The 24,757-nt window shown below is 31.8% G+C and overlaps 1 protein-coding gene across 2 annotated transcripts in view; it reads right to left on the bottom strand.

Annotated features, from left to right (window-relative positions):
- LOC142328783 (cytosolic non-specific dipeptidase-like) overlaps positions 1-23,946 on the bottom strand; it is a 31,533-nt gene extending 7,587 nt beyond the window's left edge. Inside the window, exons 1-7 of one of the 2 annotated variants that reach the window (XM_075372811.1) lie at positions 23,514-23,946; positions 19,551-19,725; positions 16,300-16,575; positions 13,694-13,917; positions 8,394-8,586; positions 6,019-6,120; positions 2,541-2,690 (exon numbers count right to left, since the gene is read on the bottom strand). In XM_075372811.1, coding sequence (XP_075228926.1) covers positions 2,541-2,690; positions 6,019-6,120; positions 8,394-8,586; positions 13,694-13,917; positions 16,300-16,575; positions 19,551-19,725; positions 23,514-23,560 — 1,167 coding nt within the window. In that variant the 5' untranslated portion in view covers positions 23,561-23,946. Of the gene's footprint in view, positions 1-2,540; positions 2,691-5,898; positions 6,121-8,393; positions 8,587-13,693; positions 13,918-16,299; positions 16,576-19,550; positions 19,726-23,513 lie in introns of both variants that reach the window. The other variant, XM_075372810.1, reaches the window with a different exon arrangement.
- Positions 23,947-24,757: the final 811 nt, after the last annotated feature.

Genomic DNA, 24,757 nt, shown 5'->3' with positions numbered 1-24,757 from the left:
TATTAAAAGGATAAAAAATTGCACAAAATCTAAAAGGAAATTTTAAGAGAGATAGCAAAAAGTAATGAAAACCTGCCTTTAGGCAGAAAACACTTATCATTTTAGCCATAATGAAGGCTAAATTATCAATTTACATTTTTATCACGCAACATAATTTTTATAAATACTGATTAAAAGATTCACTTTAGACTCATCGTTTACATACAAGGATTCTCTTATAAAATAAACACTAGCTGGTTTAAAAATTTTAATATGAAAATGTTAGATTTAAACAATTTTTGTTCTAAAACTACATACCTTAAAACATAATTTCCAACCCTAAGCCATTTTGCTTAATTTTATATTTTTTCTTATGACTTAGGTGACACTCAATTGTCTACAAAATGAATCTGCAGAATGTTACATGACACTTATGGTTCACTGAATCAGGAAATTTGACACCTTATTCTGCACAGCACACTATAAATTTCAATGAGGAATCAATTTATATTTGTTTGTGATCTTCCTTTTATATGTGCTGTATCCAACTCATATGAATAGTAATGTTAACCTAAATTTTGGTCTAGAAATGATCAATAACTGCTCTAGAAAAGGTTGGAAAAGAAAACACAAAATGAAAAGATAGAAGAGGTAATAACTTTTCTTCAATAATACCAGAATAAAGGTAGTGAAATAACTTGACAATACTGTGGGGTGAGACATGAATTTAGTTCATCAATATCGTGTTTGGACGAAAGAACTCAAGAGCTGTCTGGTGCTCCTTTTGCTATTGCTGAGTTGTAGAGTGCTTTCTTGCAGACAAAAAAAAAAGAAATCGGCAGGTATTGATGGTATTTTCCCCGAACTTTTAATTCACATTGGCAATGTCGCTAACAGCTTTTTCCCCCTTATATACCCTTGTGAAAGGGGAAATCAGGAAGTTCTCAAGACTGCCTACTGTTAATTATATTTGCTGTAATAATCCAATACTGAATTACTGTAGTAATGCTAAGAGAAAAAAGAAAGTCTATAAATAATTTATGTACATTATTTTTTTATCTAAAGAATCACTTAACTTATCTGAAAAAAATTAAAATGAGATCAGAAGAATTTTCTTTCTAAAAAAAAAATAATAATCATTGAAGTAGGTATATTTTTATGAAAAGTAAAGAATTGAACATATATAAAAAAAAAAAATATATATATATATAATGGATCAAACTGAGAATTCTTCTATAAAGCTGGTTATAAAGAGCATGAACAGGCTAAAATTTTATGATACTCAAAACATGAATTAATCAACAAATATCATTGCATTATGTATAACAAATTTACTTAAAAATATAAAAAAAATCAAATTGCAAAATATTCACAATTTTGAATTATTTTTTAAGTTACCACCATTTATAGTTTAGAGCAAACTGACTGAATGAAAAAAGTTCCTGTTAGTTAACAGTAAAACATATTTTACCAGTTTTGTTAAATTTTCAGTAAGATTCCTTATTTGCAGAACATCAAAATTTTTTTTACAATGTTATTTGGCTATTTTTCTGAAAAAAGGATATGCAAAGGGGCATGATTTAATACATTAAAGGGGCAAGTTTTTAATACAAGCCTTTACATATGGCCCCTATTTCCGATATCACCACTATTATCAGTCATCTCTCAGCAGCTACACATTAGATGATTCACTTGTCATTCTACATTATCTTTAACCTTAACATTTGCCTGTTCTCCTCTTACAACTGTTCAACCTTCTGTCTTTGTAACACTTAAACTTACCTAAGCTTCTTTTTATGAACTTAACTTTTTGTTGTTTTCCCTTAAAATACCTTAATGGCAGAAAATACACAAAAAAAAAGACATAACAGAAGAACCTCCTCAATGTACAATAATCAGTAATGATCAGTGTCATGGGAAACATAGCTCATAATACTACTAATATAGTAAGATTATTTTTGGCGAAGGCTAAATCTTCTGCAATCAATTATGATTAACAACTTTGTATTTTATTCTTTTCTTATTTTATTAATTCAGTTTCACTGTACAGCTCAATCTGTATTTTATTTTAAATGTGCAAGTTTTTACTGTTCACAGAATTAAAAATAATGTATTTTAATAATATAAATTATATGAAGCATATTTTTAATGGAATTACGAATTGGAATAGATGAGCAAATTGCTGAATATTTTTCAGGACCAAAATTTCTTAAAACATGCCTGTCATATGAAATAGTTTCATTTCACAGAGGCTTAAACCAGGAAACTGCACATATTTTCTACAGATTTCTCAAAAACTACTGCACCTCAAGTAATCACCAATTCTCTCCCTTAATTAACATCCTAAAAATTTCATTACATCCCCATTTCACCTGAGTAGCTAAAATGTGAGACTCGCAAATGAAGAATTTTAGGACATACATTCTAACTTATGACAAATTTTTCCATTATTTTCATGAGTAGAATACATTATGAAAATCCCAGAAGAATTTCATGATTCTCTCTCTCTCTCTCTCTCTCTCTATATATATATATATATATATAATATAAAATAAAATTACCTCCAAATCATTTAAATGGAGAGGGGTATTTCCTGAATGAATCATGTCAGGTTTAACGTTGTAAACCATCTGTGTAGCAGCAATAGCTGCGCTATAATTTTGGTTATGATAAGTTGTGATCCAAGGATTTTCTTCAATTTTCAAATTTATCTTAAAAAATAAAAATATAAATTATAAAGAATGTAACATAAAAAAATCATACTTTACCAAAAATAAACAAGATTATGAAAAAAATAATATAAAAGATACATTTAGTACAGTATCATAAAATAGTAAAGCATTCTTAAAATATTTTAAGAATATGTTTCAACTTTCTCCAGTGAATTTAAAGTTTGTATTAATACCATGTAGCTTAAAAATGTATAGATAAGGCAAAAAATGACATTATAATTATAAAAAAAAATAAAACACAATCTCCTCACTGTTAATAATGCAGTAATATAGTTATTAAGCTTTATGAAGAAATATTTAAATATGTTTTCAGTTTGCATTATCTTTCTACCACCATTCCTTGATCAGCGAATCCCAAATTATTCTGATTTTTATCTTATTTCACAAATATTTCATCACCATCCTCATTTATTAACATATTTAAAAACAGAGACAAAAAATAATTAATAAAGAGTAGTCATTTTGAAAGACAAAAAGTAATTTTCATTTAGACCACTTCATACAGATCCTATAAATAGGATATAGAAGTAGTCACCTAACATAATTGTTACACTGTTCAATAATGCTTTAGAAACATTATAAAAGGATTGCATAGGGGGAATTGAGCAAGCACCTGGCTCAGGGCAGTCATTCGCCAGACAGTTGTGATTTGTACAGTTTGTTTGTACATATGAATTATACACTCCATTTATTACTTCATATGTAATTGTAAGTAAATTCATTAAAAGCGGAAATATAATTATATAATACGTACATTATATAAATACATTAAATTTGGTGTAATTCAATTAAATTTTAGTTGGGATTCTTTTCCCTAACCAAAAATTGAAAAAAATATTTAATTAACCTGATATTTATATATACTTAAACTCAGTAATATATAATAAACAAAACAATGTAAGAGTCCATTTATGTATCAGTAATTAGTAATTTACTGATGCTGTAGAAGTATTCATTAACTAGCCATGTTTAAGGAAATTTTACTTCAAAATCACTCCTCACTAATGACATACTCGCAAGATGTGACTTATGTGAAATGTATTATAATTATGATTTCAATTAATGTTACTAGTAGAGAATTTATTTCACTGAACAATTAAAATGGATCCAAGAAATAAGATCAGAACTAACAGATTATTGTTGTTATCAATAAAGAGCTATTATGGTAAAATTGCCTACAATTTAAGTAAAGGCAGTTACTTTTACACAGACTTGAATACTTGATCGTGGATACTGGTGTTCTTTGGTGGCTGGGTTTCAATTAACCACACATCTCAGGAATGGTCAAACTGAGACTGTACAAGACTACACTTCATTTACACTCATACATATCATCCTCATTCATCCTCTTAAGTAATACCTGATTGGTAATTCCCAGAGGCTAATTTCCTTTCATTTTCGGGAAAATGAAAGGAAAAAGTTCTGTTATCTTGTCAAATACAGATATTATTTATTACGAATAAGTGTATTATTTTTAATAAAATCACACATTATTAAACAAATACTCGTATATGTGTAAGTTATCACATTTACTTATCTAAATATCAGTTTTCATGATTCATATTACGGGTGCTAAACAATGATCTGACAGTCCATTTTTGAATCTTGAAAATTGGTTCTGGATTTTTGAGGTAGTTTCAAGGGATGATAAAACTTCAGACTGAAAAATATGTAAACTTAATAAATATTTAAAAATTATGACAAGCTTAGCCTTGAAACTCTTTGAGGAACAAACCAGAGTTAATTTGCCAAATAATCAATCAACCAGTTATCTCCAGCCTAAATTTTTATCAACTATAACCCCTAAAAATTTTAACAACTTTCTCTTGATTAATTCTATCAATTCCCAAAAATAAATTTATTCTCTCCCAATTTACTTTTATTCTATAACCTGAAGTAAAAGTAATAAAATTAGTTTTTTTATGTTATCATTCCTATTCATTAAAATACTAAGATATCTCTGAATTATTGTACAAAATATTCTACAGTCACTTTATTATGAATTAATAGATTATGCTTCCACTTAATAACCTCCTCTTTTCATAGTACATTCAGTCAGATATTGTAATATATTATGGCAAATTTAAGCAACTGAAATTTCAAGAGTGATAAAATTTTTATACTTACTAATGTACTGTAAATCCTGTACTAATATCTAAAAATAAGTCTATTGACTATTTTGAATTTTGTATTTTGAGAAATCTTGAGTACTGTACAATAATCAAACACTTACTAACTACGATGGAAATATTTAATACAGAGTGTATAAGAAAGTCTGTAAGTGTCGTAAAAGTCTGAGGAGGGAAATGCTCTCATTATATTACTGAGGGAATATTAATTATTGTAGGAATTAAGAAAATTTTTTATGATCACTCATATCAGATAAGCACTTCAGCCATCAGCTTAAGTCAGCAGACAGAAACAAGGAGTCATGGACTAATCCACAGGCAGCCTCCTCCACTGGATTACATCAAGGATGTATTGCAATCTGCAGCATGGAGCTACAGAACCGAAAATTGGGAAGAATAGATTACAGGTAAGGAAAAGAGGTGGATGAAAAAGAAAATTTATTTTTGACAAAACAGCATTATAGACAAGCAGCCACACCCAGAGGAAATCTCAATTATCCATCAGGCAGTGAGCATCCATCCCTTTCATAATCCTTCAGGAGGCTAGGAATTTTTTTTCCAGAAGAGAGCACCACAATAATCATCAGTGATTAAGGATTAATCAGTTAAATAAATATGAATAAAAATGATTTTTTTAAGTGAACACTCCACACAACTGAGAAGAGAAAAAAGAAAAGCTACATCCACCACCACAATTGTCCAACATGTGGAAGTATAAACTCAAAGTTGAATTTACAACAGCCCTAAATTTCTTCCTTTCAATTTTTACAAGTTTTTTTTTTTGTTCATTTACAGTAACACTAATGATAAATGATTTTCAAAAGTGCAGATAGTGTTCTCTATTGAAACTTGAATGTAAAGAAATATTTTTATTAATACACTTTGAAAGATCCTTCTTAAAAAAATTTGCTAGAATTATAAATTTCTCTACACCTTGGTAGCATTTTTATTCTCATACTTTTGTAATAAAATATACTCTTTCTTACACACATTGTATTAAATATTTCCTTCATAGTCACAATAATATCAATGTTATAAAAATCCTATTATTTCATTACTCTGAAGTTATTGGGGCTATTTCTTTCCTTCCATTTTTTTTCAAAATAATTAGTTAAGAGTTTCATAATTTTAAGTGAATTCTGATTTGGTACGGTACGCAAAGAAAGTTTTCCTGTTACTTTTTTGGGTATCACAAAATTTTCTCCTTTATCAGATAATGCTTCTTCAATTCCATGGATTGTCAGACTTGGAAATCTCCATCTTGCCATAAGTAAACTCATCTGAAAATTGATGAAATACATAATAATCAAATTATTTTAGAAATGTGGAATTCTATTTTATAAATTAGACTGGATAGAGATTACTGAAGTAGAAAGGAGAAGAGAACAGCCTTTGCATGGAGGATCATTCATTTAACCATCCACAGAGATGGAGAAGGTATGTAATATTGGAAATTCAAGCTATAGCAACCCTTACACTTGTATGCTAAGTAATAATATCACCTGAGGAGATTATGGAATAACTAAAAATTTAGTTACAATTCAGAAACTCCTGTGAATAACTTGAAATTAATAGGATGTGAATACTGGTAATGCAAAATTGCAGAAAGCTGAAGTGCTACAACAGTCAGGATGGAAAGTCAATATTACATTACTGGCCAGTCAGTAAACTGTAAGAAATGCATTGATAGGCATTCAAAATGAAGTTGTCAAAGCTAAGGCTGTGACTAACTGTAGGCTGGTGTTTGCTTGGAAGGTATTGTGTCATTACACAGGTGGCATCAGAAATTCTTACCTTCTTGATGTCAAAAAAGCAAAATAGAAATGTGGTTAAATCCCAGGTGTTAGGATACATCAAAATACTTCTCAGTATAACGCTTTTTTAGTAGCTCAAACCGTTTTTTTCCATTCATCTTTGACACTTTATGTTTTCAGTTACTGTCCATTCATTCAGTATAATTTCGTGTTGAGATTTCTCACACCATTATAAAGTAGCCGAGACTAATAAACTAACATATTTTGTTAGATTGAAGGGGAATCTTGCTCCTGGAATTTTTTTCCCATCAAGATGAGCTCAGCTACATAATCAACTTAATTGTGCATGGTCCTTCTAGACCACCTTCTCATCCACTCCCAAGATTTATTCTTCACGCATTGTCAGCTTTTTAAATTCATCAAATGCTGGTAATTAAGTAAATGTAGTAGGAGGGAATAAACAGAGAAAGAATGAGAAAATTGGTCAGGCTACAACATGATATTGATAGTATTCTATTGATAGTATTATATATAAACTTATATACAATTCTAATATATTTTCTAATAAAAATATAGGAAAATATTCAAAGTTAAATGTTTCTTTTACCTAAGTTTATCTAGATATATTAAAAAACTAATATAACCAAACATTTGTGACCAACAAAATACTATATAAACTATGACATTTTTTTAAATTTTCATGGTGAACAAAAACTATAATAAAAAAAAAAAAACTATTGTTTCTAATTTGAAAACATTATTTTACACAATTACACAAAGGGAAACCTAAAAGGAAGATTAAAATTAGAATAGTGATGAAAAAAATTTGTTGTTTAACAGTGATGTAACTGAATCAATATCTAACAGCCCTTAAGTATTTTAAATTTATTAAACATTTTTTGGAGAAACTTTTCAATCAAATAACACATAACAGTCCTTAACCTTAAATTTTGTTCATGGGCTTTATTATTTATATTGGGATTGTCTGAAACAAGAGCTGTTCTTAACTTTACTCTTACTTTAAAAATAATGTTAAAATAATCTCTTTTTATATTTTTAAAGTACTATTTATTTGCCAGTTATTATTTATTATTTTTTTGTTCTACTTATTATGTAATTTGTTTACCTATTTTCTTACACACACTTTTTCTCATTGTCTACTGCTAACTTTAATAATGGAAATGTCCATGTATTTTAGATTTTATGTTAAAAACGTTTTATAAATAGCTTTTGAACAAAATTTTCTTTTGCAGTTTATTTCAATAACCAGTTAACATAACCATTTACAAATAAACAGTACAGTTTACAAATTCATTAAATATATTATAATACAATAATATGACAAATGAAGAGGTGTTGCGGCAAATTGATGAAGAAAGAAGCATTTGGAAAAATATAACTAAAAGAAAAGACAGACTCATAGACTACTTCTTAAGGCATCCTGGAATAGTCACTTTGATATTGGAAGGACAGGTAGATAGGAAAAATTGTGCAGGCAAGCAATGTATGTAAATATGTAAAACAAATTGTTAGGGGTAGGATGAAGGGGGTGTATAAAAATGAAACTGGCAATGAATAGGGAATCTTTGAGAGCTGCATCAAACCAGTCAAATGACTGAAAACATAAAAAACACTAATATATTTATGAATTTGACCAGACTTTAATTTTTAAAATTTTAGTTTTTGCATAATTTTATGACATCAAATATCAAGGAGAAAGGCAAATTCCCATAACATGGTGTCAGGATTATGTAATTATGCATAAAGTTTTCACTTAAGTACTAAATTGCCCAACACACCTTGTCATTTGTTAATAAATTGGAACCAGTCTGACTAACATATAGATTCACATCAAAATTAATTTTATTAAATGATTTTTTTTCTTCATTTGTCACAGGATCCACGGCATCATATATACCTGGTATTAATAAATATCCATGTTCTCCAATTAGACCATCTAACATATAGGCCATATCTGGCATCGCTTCAATTCTATAAAAGTAAATACATGTCAAAAAATGTTTAAACAAAATAAAATAATAATAGTAAGAAATAGATACAAGGATTAACCTATAAAAGTTTTTTGATTTTTACAAAAGATTTTCAAAAAATGACAATAATATGTATAAAATAAAACAATGTTTATAAGAGGATGGGATTGGGAGTTTTATCAGTAGTAAACTCATCTTAACTAAGTTTTACCTCAGATCTCAGTGACTGATCAAATCTCAATGTGTGGCTATTTCACAGGTCATACAATTGCAAAATAGGCAAAAAGTCCTTGAGCTAGCCTAATTTTATTATTACAATAAACAAAAAAAGTAGAATATGAGTCATTCAATAAGACATTACCTGATTTTATTATTAAAATTATATAAAAAAATTGAGTCATTCAATAAAAAATTGTTAAGTGGTTTATGCTGTTACCTACAATCTGGAAAAATTCTTGTACCTTTCCTTTGGACAGCATTATTTGTCTCATTTCATGGATCCTTTGTAGGTACCATACTATTTCCTTCTTCCTTCGTTGCCCAATTGTATTGCAAGAATTTGGAACAGATGCCTGCTGACTACACAAGGAGGGTACATAGACAGCAGAATGCTGTAGAATTACAGCATCTTTGATATTTGTGTGATATTCATAGACAGGAAATGCCCCTAGACCTTTCTGGGATCTTTGATTTTTATGTGCTAGCTGTATAAAAAGCCAACCCTAAAGGTTAGGGGCATAATGAATAAACCCTCCTTTCAATAAATTGTAAAAATTTAAAAAAACCCATATTGTGAAGAAAAAAAATATAAACAAAGATAATATGATTTACAAGTGTTATTGTTGTATTAATATTAAAGTTACTTATTTTGATTTCCAAATCAGCAATTAATATAATGGTCTATATTTAATTATTTATAATTTTTTTCTTATAGACTTCAATGATCACTTAAAATAATTATGTAAATGATAAATAATACATAATTAAATCTTCTGTAAACATTATTAAATAAAAGAATAATAAAATTTATGAGGTTTATTAAATTTTATAGTTAATTGAAATTTATGTAAAAAATGTAAACCATTCAAATATGAAAAAAAGGTCAATATTTATTCAAATTTAATCTCACGTTAATTCTAATTTCTGAACTTAAGTGATTTATAACAATCCTATTAACCTACAAAAATGCCTTGCTTAAATTTACTCAGTTGTATTAAAACGTTAAATATTCATTACCTAAAGAAAAATTATTATTCTCTATAAAATAAGATGAAAATAATTATTTATTATCTCTAGAACAAGGGTGTAAAATAATTAAATCAATAATAAAATTTATGAGGTTAATTAAATTTTGTAGTTTAATGAAATTTATTTGAAAAATTTAAACCACTCACTCAAATATGAAAAAAGGTCAATATTTATTCAAATATATATATATACATATGCCTGAATTAATATCGGCGGACGAACACGGTAGCAATTCAGATGTGACCTGGCGCACAGTATACGTACGCGCTGGTACAGCGTCTCTCCCGCCGCGTAGTTCTCCCACCATAGCGGCGCCGCGGCCCCACCACTCTCAGGCTCCAATAAAAGAGCATGCACGAGAGTGAATTTTCAATTCATCGTCGACTACCAACTAGAGAAGACCAAGAAGAAGAAGATGGAAGAAGACAGAAGAAGTTCCTCAGCCACCTCAACGTGGGACCTCCCGGCAGATGCCAACATCCCCGCCGGAGCAGCAGACCTGGCCGGCCCGCCGAGGGAGCCGCTGAACGCCGACGCTACCTTCCCGCTCCAGCTCGCAGGGCTTCAATCACCCTGGCCAGCGGACTCAGCAGCAGGAGCCGGCTCAGCGTGGGATCGTTCGGGGACAGCCGCGCCGGCGAAAGACGACCGACACTGCGGGGCACTGGGGGCCACCACTGCCACGCTGTAGTGGGGATCCAACTGCCGCTGAGGGGAACCCCGATCTGATTTCAATGGACGAGGCGCAACTCCCCGACTTCGCCGGAGACCAGCTTCCGGACCCCACAGCTCTTCTCAGAACTAACGCAAAAAGCGGCCCAAGCCAATCGACAACAAAAACGGCCCTTTTCAGGGCGACTACAAGGTTAAGTGCCATGTGCCGTCGAAGCTATTCGGCGACAATATATATATGTATATATATATAGTTATAATTTAATTGAATTAAAAGCTATTAAGACAGATGCCCAAATTAAAAAATGAATTATTTACAAAATTTACTGTTATTTATGTGTGTGTTTATGTTTTTATATATATGTAACATTTTTTCTATTTATTTTTAATTACTCTCTGGATCTGTTATTATAAGTTTATTTGTAATAAGGAGATCAGCATAAAGAGACCATTCTTTACATTCATTAAAATTAATCTTGGGTGAGAACCGAATCATTTATTTAGTAATAGTCAGCTGAATTTTATTTGAGTGCAAATTCCATGTTAACAGAAACACCAGGAAAATTTGGTTCCAAACACGAAGGTGTTATTTAATTATTATTGGTGAACAATATGGTTGGATTCTGCTTTACACTGCGCTGGAGTGAATTGGATCTGTGAGGAAAACAGAATTAACAAAATCCCAGTAATATATGGTTACTTCTACTGATTTAAGTTAGAAACCACCAGGGGATAGACAGCACTCAAAACCTTTGGTAGAAGCATTTTCCATCTGCACACTTTAAACTTGCCAACTATTCCTCAGAGATACTTTTAGGTACAAGCCCAATGCCAGAAATTTTCATGAACGAGGTGAATTATTTGACTCCAGAGTCTATTCTGGCATTGGATGACTCATTTGAATAAACGTCTATTACCTGCCTTCCTACCATTTATAAGATATTAATACCTCTCGCATCCCAAGGTCAAGATAACATCTGGAAAGGAACCAGGTGATAGCGAAGAAAAAAGGATATTGTCCGGGTAATCGGGGTTGCTAGAAGCAGTTGGTTATTGATTGTAGCAAAGGAGAGGAAAATTGGCTTGTATATAGCACATATTGATTAAAAGAAGGCTTTTGATTAGTGCCACAGTCCTAACTTTTGGAGCTGTTGTATAAGGTAGATTCCATCATCATTAAGTTTTAAGGGGAGGATCACAAGACAGTGGCAAAACATGTTTTAATCCGTGTAACCTAAATAAGTCTTCAACGAGCAGTGGTCATGTAAACATGCATCAAAAGATCTTTCATGGTTCCCTTTGGTTTTGGGTTCCTTTTGGTTTTACCTGGCATTGAACCAGTTATCCATACTGTTGAGTTCTGTTAATAAGGATTTTCAGATAGTTCAATATACTTTCAGCCATCTCATTTTATGAATGATATTAAATGTCTATCCTGCGTTGAAGCAGATTTGAGGCAGCTGTTAAGGCGATTGAACAGTTCAGTGTGAACCTATGCAAGGGGTTTGGTCTGGACAAATGCTGGGTCAATGACATGAAGAGGGGTCAGCAGCTACAGATTGAGGGATGTTGGAGTGCATATGATGGATGCTCCTGGTTTTAAGGCAGCTATGGAATATGGTAAAACCAATACCTAGGTTTCTTGCAGGATGTAGAATTGAATCATGTCCATATTAGAGAGGCTTTAACATTTGGCTTCATAGTCAAATTTAGGCTGTCATGAGTTCCCAATTTATCAGTCCTAATAAAGAAAAGACTATGAACGCATTTGCAGTTCCGCTAGTTACATACAGTTTCGCTATTATAAAGTGGGACAAAAGCAGATCTAGAGGGGCTATATTGTACCATGTGCATGTTGTTTATTAAGTTCTCCTTCCCCATCCAAGGAGTTTGATTGAGCAGTTCCATTTACTTAGAAAGAAATGGAGGGAGAGGAGTCATATATTCCTTGAGCTACATGCAATACAGCTGCAGAACCTCAGAGAAAGATACATTCTTAGCTTACACCTGTAACCATTATAAATTTTGAATAAAATAGGCTCATAGGGCTTAATTAAGTTGGTTACTTTGTTTGTATTATATACGTTTTATTTTATAAATTTTCTATTACGTTGACAACGATTTTAAAAATGCGAGGTTAAATGGATTTATTCAGAGAAGACTGATTGTGGATAATCATGGCATAATTAGATAAGAATAAACTACTTTTTGATGATTCAGTTTTAATCGCACATTCTTGCTAAAAATAAATTTTATCATAGTATGACATCATGCTCGCAATGGAAACAAACTTTTCCCACAGAAAGCGTTATGTTAGTGTGCGTACACGTATTCACATAAACTGAGTAATGCTCAGGAATGTTGGTGGGGTTAGACTGGGAGACCATCGATAATACGCAGTTTATATTCGGATTCGTCGGTGTGAGATTCAGTGCAGTGATTTTGTTCGTAAAATGTTATTCATGCATGATATTAATTGTGTTACTCATGAATGGGTTTAGACTATAATGCATCCTTTTTCACAGTGTGTTGAGACTGAGGGCCTTGTATTTGCCATGGAAGATGGGAAATTCCTTAGTTACAGGAAGCATGTAGTGAAAAAGTTCCTATGGTTACCTTAGACTGCACTGTCTGTATGTCAAAACTGGTGAATCTATATTATACATGTAATTAGCAGTTGTCAGGTTTTTGCCCTGAGAAAAATCACACAAAAATATGACAAAAATACTACTACCAGCATAATTCTCTGTACCTGAAGATATTTGAAAATTCTGTACAGTATTTTTGCATACTACTCTATCTGTGCTTGAAAATGCTTATTATGAATGTATGTTCCTCATAGATAACTCAGTGAAACAAAACAAACCAGATATTGTCACACACCTGGCAACACACAAGCAGAAAAAGATTACCTAGCTTATAGACATTGCTATGTCACCTTCAGGGAAAAATATTATGAAAAGATGGCGAGGTACAGAGTTTTGGTGAATCAGGTGAAGGACATCTAGAACCAGAAAGAGAAAGCATTGTTCCTGTTCTTTGGGTGGGATGAGTAAAATAGTTCAAAAAACAGTAACATAGTTAAAAAACATGATTTTAACAAAATTAAAATTATTTTTCAAAGATTTCTACTGTATAAATGTTACACAACTTTTTCTGAAATAGTTCTGGAGTAAGGTTATACTAACATTGTCCCTCCATGGATACCACCATGCAAATCTCTCTTGCAGCATTCAATTTCAATAATAATCCATATAATACCTCTATGTGAATAACAAATACATGGAGTTTTTCTTGATATCCAGTATGAATCACAACTACAAATAAAATTCACATTTTTAAAAAAAGATTTTTCTTGTATAATTTTTTTCATTTCAGTGCTTCCAAAATCTGACATTCCTTCTACTAGAAACTGAAAAAAATGTACATTTTCTTAATTTGTATTTTAAATAAAAGTAGAACCTTTTCATTACAATAATAATAAATATAATAATATTTTTTACAATAAAAGAACTCTTAGTAGTACTGTCACTTTCTATGTTATATGTATATTAATTTGTGATAAAATAAAAATTATGTCATAACTAATAATGAAATTAAAATTTAAGGATATTATTTTTGTAATATAACAGTATGAAAACTAGTGTTTGCTTTAAAGAAATTAAGCATATAATAATTATTAACAATATATCTTTTATACAAATTAACTAACACCTGCCTTCTTTACAGCAAACTTCACAGAGCATTTAACTACATAATATATACTAAATTATTTATCTACCTATCTTTCGTAATATACTATTGATAGTGCACTCTTTGGTATTCTAGTAATAATTACCTCATTTTTTGGTTAATTAACGCTAGAATAAGTGTACACACATGCTCGCGCGCGCGCACATACACTCAAGTGTGTCTGTAAAATAATAGTGGGGTTTTAACTTTGGATCAAAGCATTGTAGAGAGGTAAACTGTACATTAAATGAAAGAGAAACACTCCCATGTTCATGTGTACAAAAGCTAGCGCATGCGTGCGGTGTTTCCAGTACACACAAGCAGTACATGCACATCATTCATCATGTTTGTGGTGCAGAGGAACGTTCAGTGTGTGTTGTGGCTTGTTATGTTTGAGCCTGTTACATGTATTAGGCGTGAATATAGTCATGTGTACAAATTGAAACAATTTGATTTTGCTGTAAATATTCTGTATTGGTTAAAGCAGAATGACGATTTTTTAAACAAGTTCATTTTCAGTGATGAAGTAATGTTTCAGGATGAGTATATAGGCACAATGTTTGTATATAGAGCACCTAACCTCCACATGACTGAACATCAGCATGACAGTGAAAAGGTGGATTGTGTAGTGTGCTATTGGACAAATTGGCCCCTTCTTATTGATGAAAAAACAATAACGGGGAACATCTTCCTAGATATGTTAGAAGGACCCAGCAAATACCCCAAATACCGGAGAATTCCATTTTCCAGTTAGACAGAGCTCCTCCACATTTTCCCGCAATTATGCAGGATTTTCTAATCGAAATATTTCCTCAGCGATGGGTTGGACGAGAAGGGTGGATTGCCTAGCTCCCACAACTTCCAGACCATGGATTTCTACTTTTGGGGTTATGTAAAAACACAAGTTATTCCGTTCAAGTTCGAAATCAGGATCATTTAAAAGTACGTGTACATGTGTGCGCGAGAACGTGAGTACGGGTATATGTAAGTACGTGTATGCGTTTACGTGAGTACGCGCGCGCGCCCGTGTGTGTGTGTGTAAGTGTACGCGTATACGTGTAAGTACATGTGTGTATATTTGTACGTGTACGCGGCTGTTACATGTAAATGAGTATATGAGTACGATATGTGTATATGAGTACGTAGATATTTACGTGTATGTGTGTATACGTTTACGTGTACGTGAATATGTGTCTTCCCGTCTGTCGTTTATCTGCCTCTCTGCCAGTCTGTTTGTATGCCTGTCTTCCAGTTTGCTCGTCTGACCGTTTTCCCGTTTGTTTGTCTGCCCGTTTGCCGTACTGTTTGTCTGCACGTCTGCCTGCCTGGACGTCTGCCAGTCTGTTCGTCTGCTTGTGCCCGTATCTCTGTCCTCCCGTCTGTTTGTATGCCCGTCTGTCTGTTTATCTGCCCGTCTTTTCGTCTCTGTCTGCTTGTCTGCTCGTCTCTTGTGATTGATAATATTCTCATTTTTGTAGAACTGTAAGGTAAATTCCTAGTCTGATTGTTAATATTAATGATTTATTTGATGTTGATAGTTTATTTGATAGGATTCTGTGGTGTGCTCAGGTGACTGTTTCTCCGGATAAGATTAAAATAATTGTGTTTAGTTCTATTACTGAAATCCAATTGTTCTAAAACAACTTTCTTTCTTTTTCCTGTTTAGCCTCCGGTAACTACAGTTTAGATAATTCTTCAGAGGATGATATGTATGAGTGTAAATGAAGTGTAGTCTTGTACATTCTCAGTTCGACCATTCCTGAGATGTGTGGTTAATTGAAACCCAACCACCAAAGAACACCGGTATCCACGATCTAGTATTCAAATCCATGTAAAAATAACTGGCTTTACTAGGACTTGAATGCTGTAACTCTCGACTTCCAAATCAGCTGATTTGGGAAGACGCTTTAACCACTAGACCAACCCGGTGGGTGTTCTAAAACAACTGGCTTTAACTTTTCTAACATGTAATATGTAAATGTTTGGAAAAATTCTCATATACTTGTGTAAGAGACTACTTACATGAATTCTACTGTTGACTGACGAATATAAAACTGCATACCTTAAAATTTACTGGAAGTTTTCCATTCACATTAAGATAAGCTTCTATGGCACAAATCCAAATTATACAAGGTCCTTTAAGTTCAACAACACCACGACCCACTAACAGTTCACCTTTTTTAACCAGAGTAAACGGATCTGAAATCCATCCATCTTCAATATTGGCAGGCAAGACATTGTAGTGACCAACAAATAATACAGTTTTATTATTTGGATTACTACAAATTTCACCTAAGATAATAGGTGGTAATTCAATTGAAGTACCATTTTGGAGTGTCTGAAAAAATAAATATGCTTATAAGTTTTTGGTAATTACAACAAATTGGATAAAAGAAATTTTTCATTGTATTTTATTTAATTACATTTACAAGGTAGCCTTTTGCTCAATACCTATGTTGTACTATGAAAGTTGTGATTTACTGGTAATGAATTTCACCTTGTTTTGCTTTCTATGAATGAATCAACTTTACTTCTTTTCTTACTTATGTACATAATAAAAGCAAAACAACCTTTAACTATTAGAAACTTAGTATAATCAGTAAACAGTAAATTTTGAAAAATTATATTGTGCAATCTTAAATCTACAATGTTGAATCACTACATTTATACTGCAAAGTACATGAAATATGAATTATAAAGTAGATCAAATAGGTTCCGCTTGGGGAGTGTAATGAACATTGTTAATTTCACAATTATACACATCCTAAAACGTTTTGTAAACTGAATTATATAAGTCCACAATTATGAGACTACTGCTCACAAATATACATATAAATGAACAATTCAGATTTATCATTCTCAATCTAGACTTTCGCCCCCTTATAATTTTCACTTCATCTCATTTATTAATTCATTCTTCTTTCTTTCTTCCTTCCTTTCTCCTTCAAGTGACCCTTCCAATGCAGTTGTCAAGATTCCACTTCCTCTTATCACAGACCTAACTAGTTTCATTTTCTTTTGTTCTTTCCACATAAATACTCTTTCTTCCTTAATCCTGTTCATTACTTCTTCATACCTCACTTTAACCTACATATCATTAACCTCCTTCCTCATCTTTTTTTTCTATTCTCCAAATCCATATCCAAAAGCCTCAATCCAATTCCTTTCCCTCTTTTTCATTGTTCATGATTTACTTCCATACAACAGAACACTCCATACATACCACTACCTTAACTGTAAGTTCAGAGTTTTACTACATAGTAATTCCCTGTACTAACTAAAGGCTTCACTGAAGGCCTCTGTCACCTAAGTTCCCAAATATGTGTAATTTTTTTGCTTTTTCTTCTTCCTTCACTTGTTCTTATCACTAAATCCTCTTTGTTGTTTACCCCATTAAAATTACCATATAATTCTCCTATACGTATGCCTTCTCTTTCTTCTTTCTTCTACAGAGTGATTCAAAGAAACGGGAAATTTAAAAAATTAAATAACGTTAATAAAAATTTTTTTTAGAAAATGAATTTTATTTCATGTAATTGTACAAATGTTGCCATTTTAGGATACATACATTTTAGTTTATTTTTTAAAGATGACATCTTGCAGGTGACCTCCTCTTCTAAATTGTCTCTTCGTTAAATTGTTCATGGTTTGACGTAACATCTCAACTGGAATTTCTGCAATTGCTTCTCGGATCTTTGCCTTCAGTTCTTCCATTGTAGCAGGTCTACTGTGGAACACTTTGCTTTTAAGGTGACCCCACCAAAAGTAATCGCAAGCTGAGAGATCAGGCGATCTGGAGGCCATCTAATGTCACCATTTCGTGAAATGATACGTTGTCCAAACAATCGGCGTACAGATGCCATCGATATTCGTGCAGTATGTGACGTTGCTCCGTCTTGTTGAAACCAGGCTGTGTTAAGAATCGGTGGAAATCTCTTTTGTTGTTCCACAACAAAGGTTTCAAGCATGGCTACGTAACGACCTGACGTCACTGTAATCGCAAGACCGTTGTAATCTTCAAAAAAATAAGGGCCTATAACACCGTAAGATGACATAGCACACCACATGGTCACTTTCTGGCTGTGCAACGGATGCTGATGTAGCTGCGTAGGATTTTCTTGTGCCCAGTATCTGAAATTTTGCTTGTTAACAAATCCACTGAGGTGGAAATGCACTTCGTCTGACATCCACAGGTCGTGAACAAACTCTTCGTTATCATTTATCTTCTGAAAAATTGCATTACATTACAGAATTGTGCTCGCACAACTGCATCGTTCGGTTTCAGTTCCTGGACGATCTGCAACTTGTATGCATGGAATTGTAAGTCCTTCACTAACATTCTTCGAACACTTGAACTATGCAATGGTAAAGATGCTGAGAGACGACGGATTGACCGATGTGGACTTCGTGTGACAGCATCTTGTAAAGCTTGAACATTCTGTGGTGTACGGACGCTTCGCTCACGGCCTGGAGGTTTCTTTTTCATTGCCGAACCAGTTTTCTCAAAATTAGATATCCATGTTTTAATTGCATGTGCTAATGGAACACGGTCGTGCCGTCCCAGATTAAAATGACGGCGAAATTCTCTACGCGCTCCCTGCACACTGTCATTGTTTTTGTAAAACGATTTGATATCAAATGCACGTTGCGCACCATTCCAACGATCCATGACAACTAAATGACAGGTTAGGTTAGAGAGGCTGGCGCCACTTATCAAGTAGTACCAATCACCCACGGCTACCAACACAATTTTCAAAATTTCCCGTTTCTTTGAATCACCCTGTACAATATAAATGTTAAACAGGATCAATGTGAGGCAGGCATTCTTGCCTAACTCCTCACACATACTTTCATTACTGCTCTTTGCCTCATAATAATTCTGTAATTAACGTTTGGAATAGCGTAGATCTAAAATTAATGCAAATCCATCTTTACAACCAACAAAATCAAATTTTATATCATTTTATCAACGACATGCATTCATTGTATTTGTCCACATTTATATGTGTACAAAAATCTCTAAAAATACTTATAAGGACATTATCAGAATAAAACCTTTGATAAAGTAAACAAAAAAAGTAATCTCTATTAAAAGTTTTACTGTAGTTGCATCGCTAAAAGACTGTGTTTGTTTTAGTCTTATCTCCAGTAGTCCAGTGTTCTCCATTTGGGAACCATAATGTGCCTGAAATATTTTATTAACAGCTAAACAGTCTATGTGAATAAATAACCACATTTTTCCCATTTAACAAAATTTTTACAAAAAAACATGTTTAAAAAATCAAATTATATGTTCAATACAAACACAATTACCTGTAAACCAGGATTTGCTATTTCAACAGTGACACCAATATATCTAAGTTGCTCAGCAAACCAGTATGCCATAGTAACAAGTTCCTCTTTTTTGCTGGTTTCAAAAGATACAGATCTGATTGACACTGCCTTCCTTAGTTTATCAATACAGTTATTCTTATTTTCATCTATGAATCTACATAAAAAATTAATAAAATTTAAGTAACTGAAGTACACACAGAAGCTTGTGATATAAAACTTGTTTATTTTGTCACAACAGATATTTTCCTTGTTATAAAAAGTAGTTTTTTTTGTATTTTAATGATGTGATGGTGTTGGCAGTGAACATAAGGAATAAATACCAAACCCTTTTTGGAAATCCAACTCCAAACCATTTGGAAGTAAAATTATCATTTAATAATTAGGTTTCTAAAACACTAATAAATTATATGGTACAGATAAAATATTATATGTTATCCTAAAATATTGTAGGAAACAAAAAGTAGATTCATTAACATCTATTCCAAACAAGACTACTCCTGAACAACTAAAAAGTGACAAATTAAGCCCTTATATGAGTACAATCATAAGACCTGAAAATTATAAACATGTATATTTTTCATCTTTCTTGGAAAGTAATTGAAAGCATGCTTTTCAATGGCTTAGAATCTTACATGAATAAAAGAAATACATAGCCTGTTCCTACACAGAACAGAGTTAAGATGTCCCTTGTATAATTAAATATTAGCATTTTACCAGCCTTGGCAGGCTAATATGTAACTTTATGTTTAGCTAAGTGAAGAAGGCAACAGGAAACCATTTCACTCCTAACTTTCTTTAGTGAAATGGTTATTTTTATTTTTTGAGGGTGAAAAACGGTTTCACGTTATCATCGCCCGGAAGAAACATGTTATAACAAAAGAAAAAACTAAAACTGGATTAAAACTAAATTATTATAAAACTAAAACTTAAAATTAATAACACAGATAAAATATCATTAAAAACTTATTGATATCACAGTCAGAATCTTAACAATGAGATCAATTTATTTAAAAATAAACAAAAAAATATATAAATAAAATTTAACAAAGTCTGAGAGCGTATAAAGAGCCCCTTCTCGGATAACAAAATAAAAAATAACATAATTATAACAATTGAAAGAAAAAAACAACTACATTAAAAAGATTCTTCCTAGTACAAAATATACGCACAGAAATATTAAATTTTGCCATTTTGCAGAAGCTTTTCTTGATGTTGCGGTGACAAAAGAAACATCTAGTTTAATCAGGTTATGAAAGTTAAGCGTTTTTTTTTTTTATATTCCCTTTGTGCGGCTGGAAAAGAAAGTGTTTTTTTGGTACACATTTTTAGGATTGTCTTTTCGAGCCAGATATTATACTAAGACCATATTTTTCACATTTGAAACATCCTCGTGGGTTGAAGATGAAAGGTTGTACTCGTACTGATAGCTAACAGACTTTTATTTTCTTTGGTGGTACAAGAAGGTTGAAAGTACAAGGGAAGGTGTAGGTTCATCCATTTCGCTCTGCCATTTCATTATTCGCTTAACATTACCAATTTCTTGGGGGTGACGAGCGTCGTCCCCCAAGAAATGGCTGATGAGCATCAGCCATTTCAGTCACGTCCAAAAAGGTGACGGCAAAAATTACCCTGATGACATATGAACAATAATAAAACAAGTATGTGACTACTAAATAAATAAAATCAATGCAAAAAAACAATGCAGGTATTAATAGAAATAACTTAAAATATAGTACACAATTTGTACATGTTAAACCAGGATACAGAAAATTTACAGAATAATATCTGGTAATCATTTCATTTTAAATAAATTGGTGGAAAGGTTTTTTAAAGAAGTCAGTAATTCAGTTTAGTAATTTAGGAAGCTTAATGAGATCCTTTTTCATAATTTTAAGTACTGCGCTGTGTTAGGTGAAAAAATCCTTTTTAAAGTTTGGTGTAAGTGGATATTGTTACTTTTTATTTAGAATAAATTAAATTATTTGTAAAAAAGAAAGCACATTCATAAATAAACAGATAATATAGGTAAACATAAATTAATAAATATCACTATTTATTCTTAGTTTATGGCCGTCAAACATGATCTGATATTTTTTATCTTCTCTTAAAAACTTCTTCTGAATTTGAAGGAACTCCAAGAAAAAATATGGTAATTATTTAGATGATAATTTATTATTAAGATGACGCGCATTCAAAAATCAATAATCTTTGCATATGTTGTTTTCACCGCACTGATAGTAAATACACAAAAAAACGTGTCGCTTTGTTTAGTTTTTGACTTAGATATTAAAATAAAAAATTACATATTCCCGCAACAGCGAAGGTAATAGTTTTTTTATTTTGTTATAATCTATAATCCATTAGTATATAATGTTTATTATACATTATTAAATATACTTCATCGAAATTTGTGTCAACTGATTTCATTTTTTGATTGTAATGAAACGTCAATGAATTTAATTTCAAAAATGAAATTAAAGGAGTTTCTGAAGTTCGTGCGATATCAGGAAACATAACCTAGCGCTTGCTAACCAATTCCAATTAACCTTAAATATTAAATTGACAGATTGATACGCTGGGTCAATAATATCATATAAAATAACCAGTTATTAAATCAGAAAATAATGTACATTACACTTGTACAATACTGAATTACGAAATTTTTTGTGAGGATAACGTCTAACGTAGTATAACGAATAAGCGAGTCATTTCCATAAGATTATACGAGGGATATCTCTTGATTACGCGTTGGATTATCTTTGATTACGTGTGAGTTATTAAGTTACAATGAGTAGGAAAATCTATGTTGCTACCGACTGTGAAATACGTGGTCATTTGTTTTTTAAACCATCAAAGCGTTAAGCCGGCTGAAATTCATAGGCAGTTGGTTGCTGTGTATGGTGAAAAAATCCGAAAACGGTGTCATTCTCAATCACCAACCAGACCAACAAAGGTTAAGCCACAACCATTTGGACGCAAACTGGATGGCCACAGTCTTTTGGGATCGGTTTGGCACCCTGCTGATTGATTTCATGCCACGTGAAACGACTATAAATGCAGAAGCCTACTGCGAAACTACGTAAGTTACGACGCGCCATTCAAAATTGGCGACTGACCGATGGCGTCGTACTGCTGCACGATAATGCACGTCCACATGTTGCGGGTCCGATACGTGATTTTCCGAGAACATTTGGATGGGAAATTTATAATTACCCACCATATAAGTCCATTTGTCCGGAGTTAGCTCCTTCTGATTACCATTTGTTTACGAAATTTAAAGAATTTTTGAGTGGTAAACAATTCTCGGGTGACGAACTTAAAAATGCTCTTAATCAGTGGCTAAATGGACTGGCGGCAGAAGAACACAACTTTGTAGCTAGTGCATTATTGAAGCTAGTGTATCGCTACGTTAAATGTCTTAATTCATGTGGCGATTTTATAGAGAACTAGTATAAGGTATGTAGTTTAAGAGAAATAAAAAATATTCATTTTTCAGAATTTTTTTTTCAATGAAACTGTCTACTTTAGAGATAGATAGATAGATATACTATCTCATAGTATATAAACATATACTTGTTTGTCATACAATATGATGTATAATGATAATGATTTGTGTGTCAGTTATCTTTTATTCACTCTTCTCGTACGTTAGGTAAAAAATCAATCTCTATTATTACAAAAAAGATAAAATTTAAAAACTACGGTAGAGCAACACTTTTTTCTTGTTTATTGATAATTAACACGATGTAAACAATTTATATCAAGATTGTTAAGTTTTGAATGCAAGTCATCTTTCTAAATAATTACTAAAAACATTACATTTTAGTACTTAATAACTGTCTAAGACCAATATTTTTATGACAAAAGCATCCTGATAAAATGTGTCCATAGTTTTTAAAAAACAGGTGAAAACTTAAAAAAATCAATGCAAAATATACTTACCTAAATATCTGTTGTAGAATTTCTGGAATATCATTTGTTTTTGACATTTTAAAAATATTTTTTTTAAAACAAAAGTTTTAATTTGCAGTCGCAGAAGTACAAGACAAACTAAATTTCGTAGCTGACTGTAATAGTATTACAGGTACGCATGGCCTAGAACATTATTTTAATAACATTTGTCACCAGTTGCTTATCAATCAATATTTTTGTTTGCACAGTAAAGTATTTCATCTAGCATAAGAATAAAAAATACTAATTACAGAAACCTAACTGAAATACAGTAGTTATGATTAAAAACAAAACTTCACTTGATATCTTTATAAATGAAGATGTAAAGATATCTGTTTAGTAAATAGACAAGTCATTGTTCATACTGTTTTTTGGTCAGCTGTTAAATAGCATATAAATAATAACCTCACTCTTTTTCTGTTTAGCCTGCAGAAGCCGCAGGTAAATAATTACGTGTTATATTAAATTTAACAAGGCTATTTATTTATTTATTATTACAGCATTTACAGACAATTTTGGATCTAAAATAACTGTAAAATAAATAATTTAGTGTCAACCAATTCTGTTACATATAACAGTACGTAAACACAAATCCACAATTATTTAAAAGAAAAACTACATGAAAAGTTAAAAAAAATTTTTTAAATTAATTAATCCTCAATTTTTTCTTTAAGATAATGTAGGAATTTTAAAACAAATTAAAAGATCTCTTGTTTATTTTCTCTTAAGAGAAAACTTAAAAATTAAAAACTAAATCTTAAAATTCAAAATATCGAATCGAAAATTTAGAAATTATGCCATGTAGAAGGGCATCTATGAGCAGAAAAACTGCCTAAATGTAGACAACGAATGGAATATATGAAACGGATATTTGATAATGTAGGATGTAATAATTACGTTAAGATTACAAGTGATAAAATTAAAAATTTTAAAACACACGAAGCCGTTTTGAAGAAACATCTACTGCGACGTCCGCTGGCGACTTATAACCGTAAAACTAAGAACGTGCTCTGAGGCAATACCTATGTAATGCAAAAAACCGCATCAAAATCGGCCCAACCGTTTTAGAGAAACATATCTACTGCAGCGCCCCTTAGTGGCCTGTAGCCGTAAAACATGTCTAAGAACCTGCTCTGAAGTGGTACTTATCTAATGCAAAAAACCGCATCAAAATCGGTCCAGTAGGCTTTGAGGGAAATGGTCACGCGCACGCATAATCTCTTACCCAAACGCAT

This window comes from Lycorma delicatula, chromosome 8, assembly GCF_047948215.1.
Source record: "Lycorma delicatula isolate Av1 chromosome 8, ASM4794821v1, whole genome shotgun sequence".
Taxonomy (NCBI): Eukaryota; Metazoa; Arthropoda; class Insecta; order Hemiptera; family Fulgoridae; genus Lycorma; species Lycorma delicatula.
Note: the sequence above shows the minus strand (reverse complement) of the source record. Positions and strands in the feature narration are given on the sequence as shown.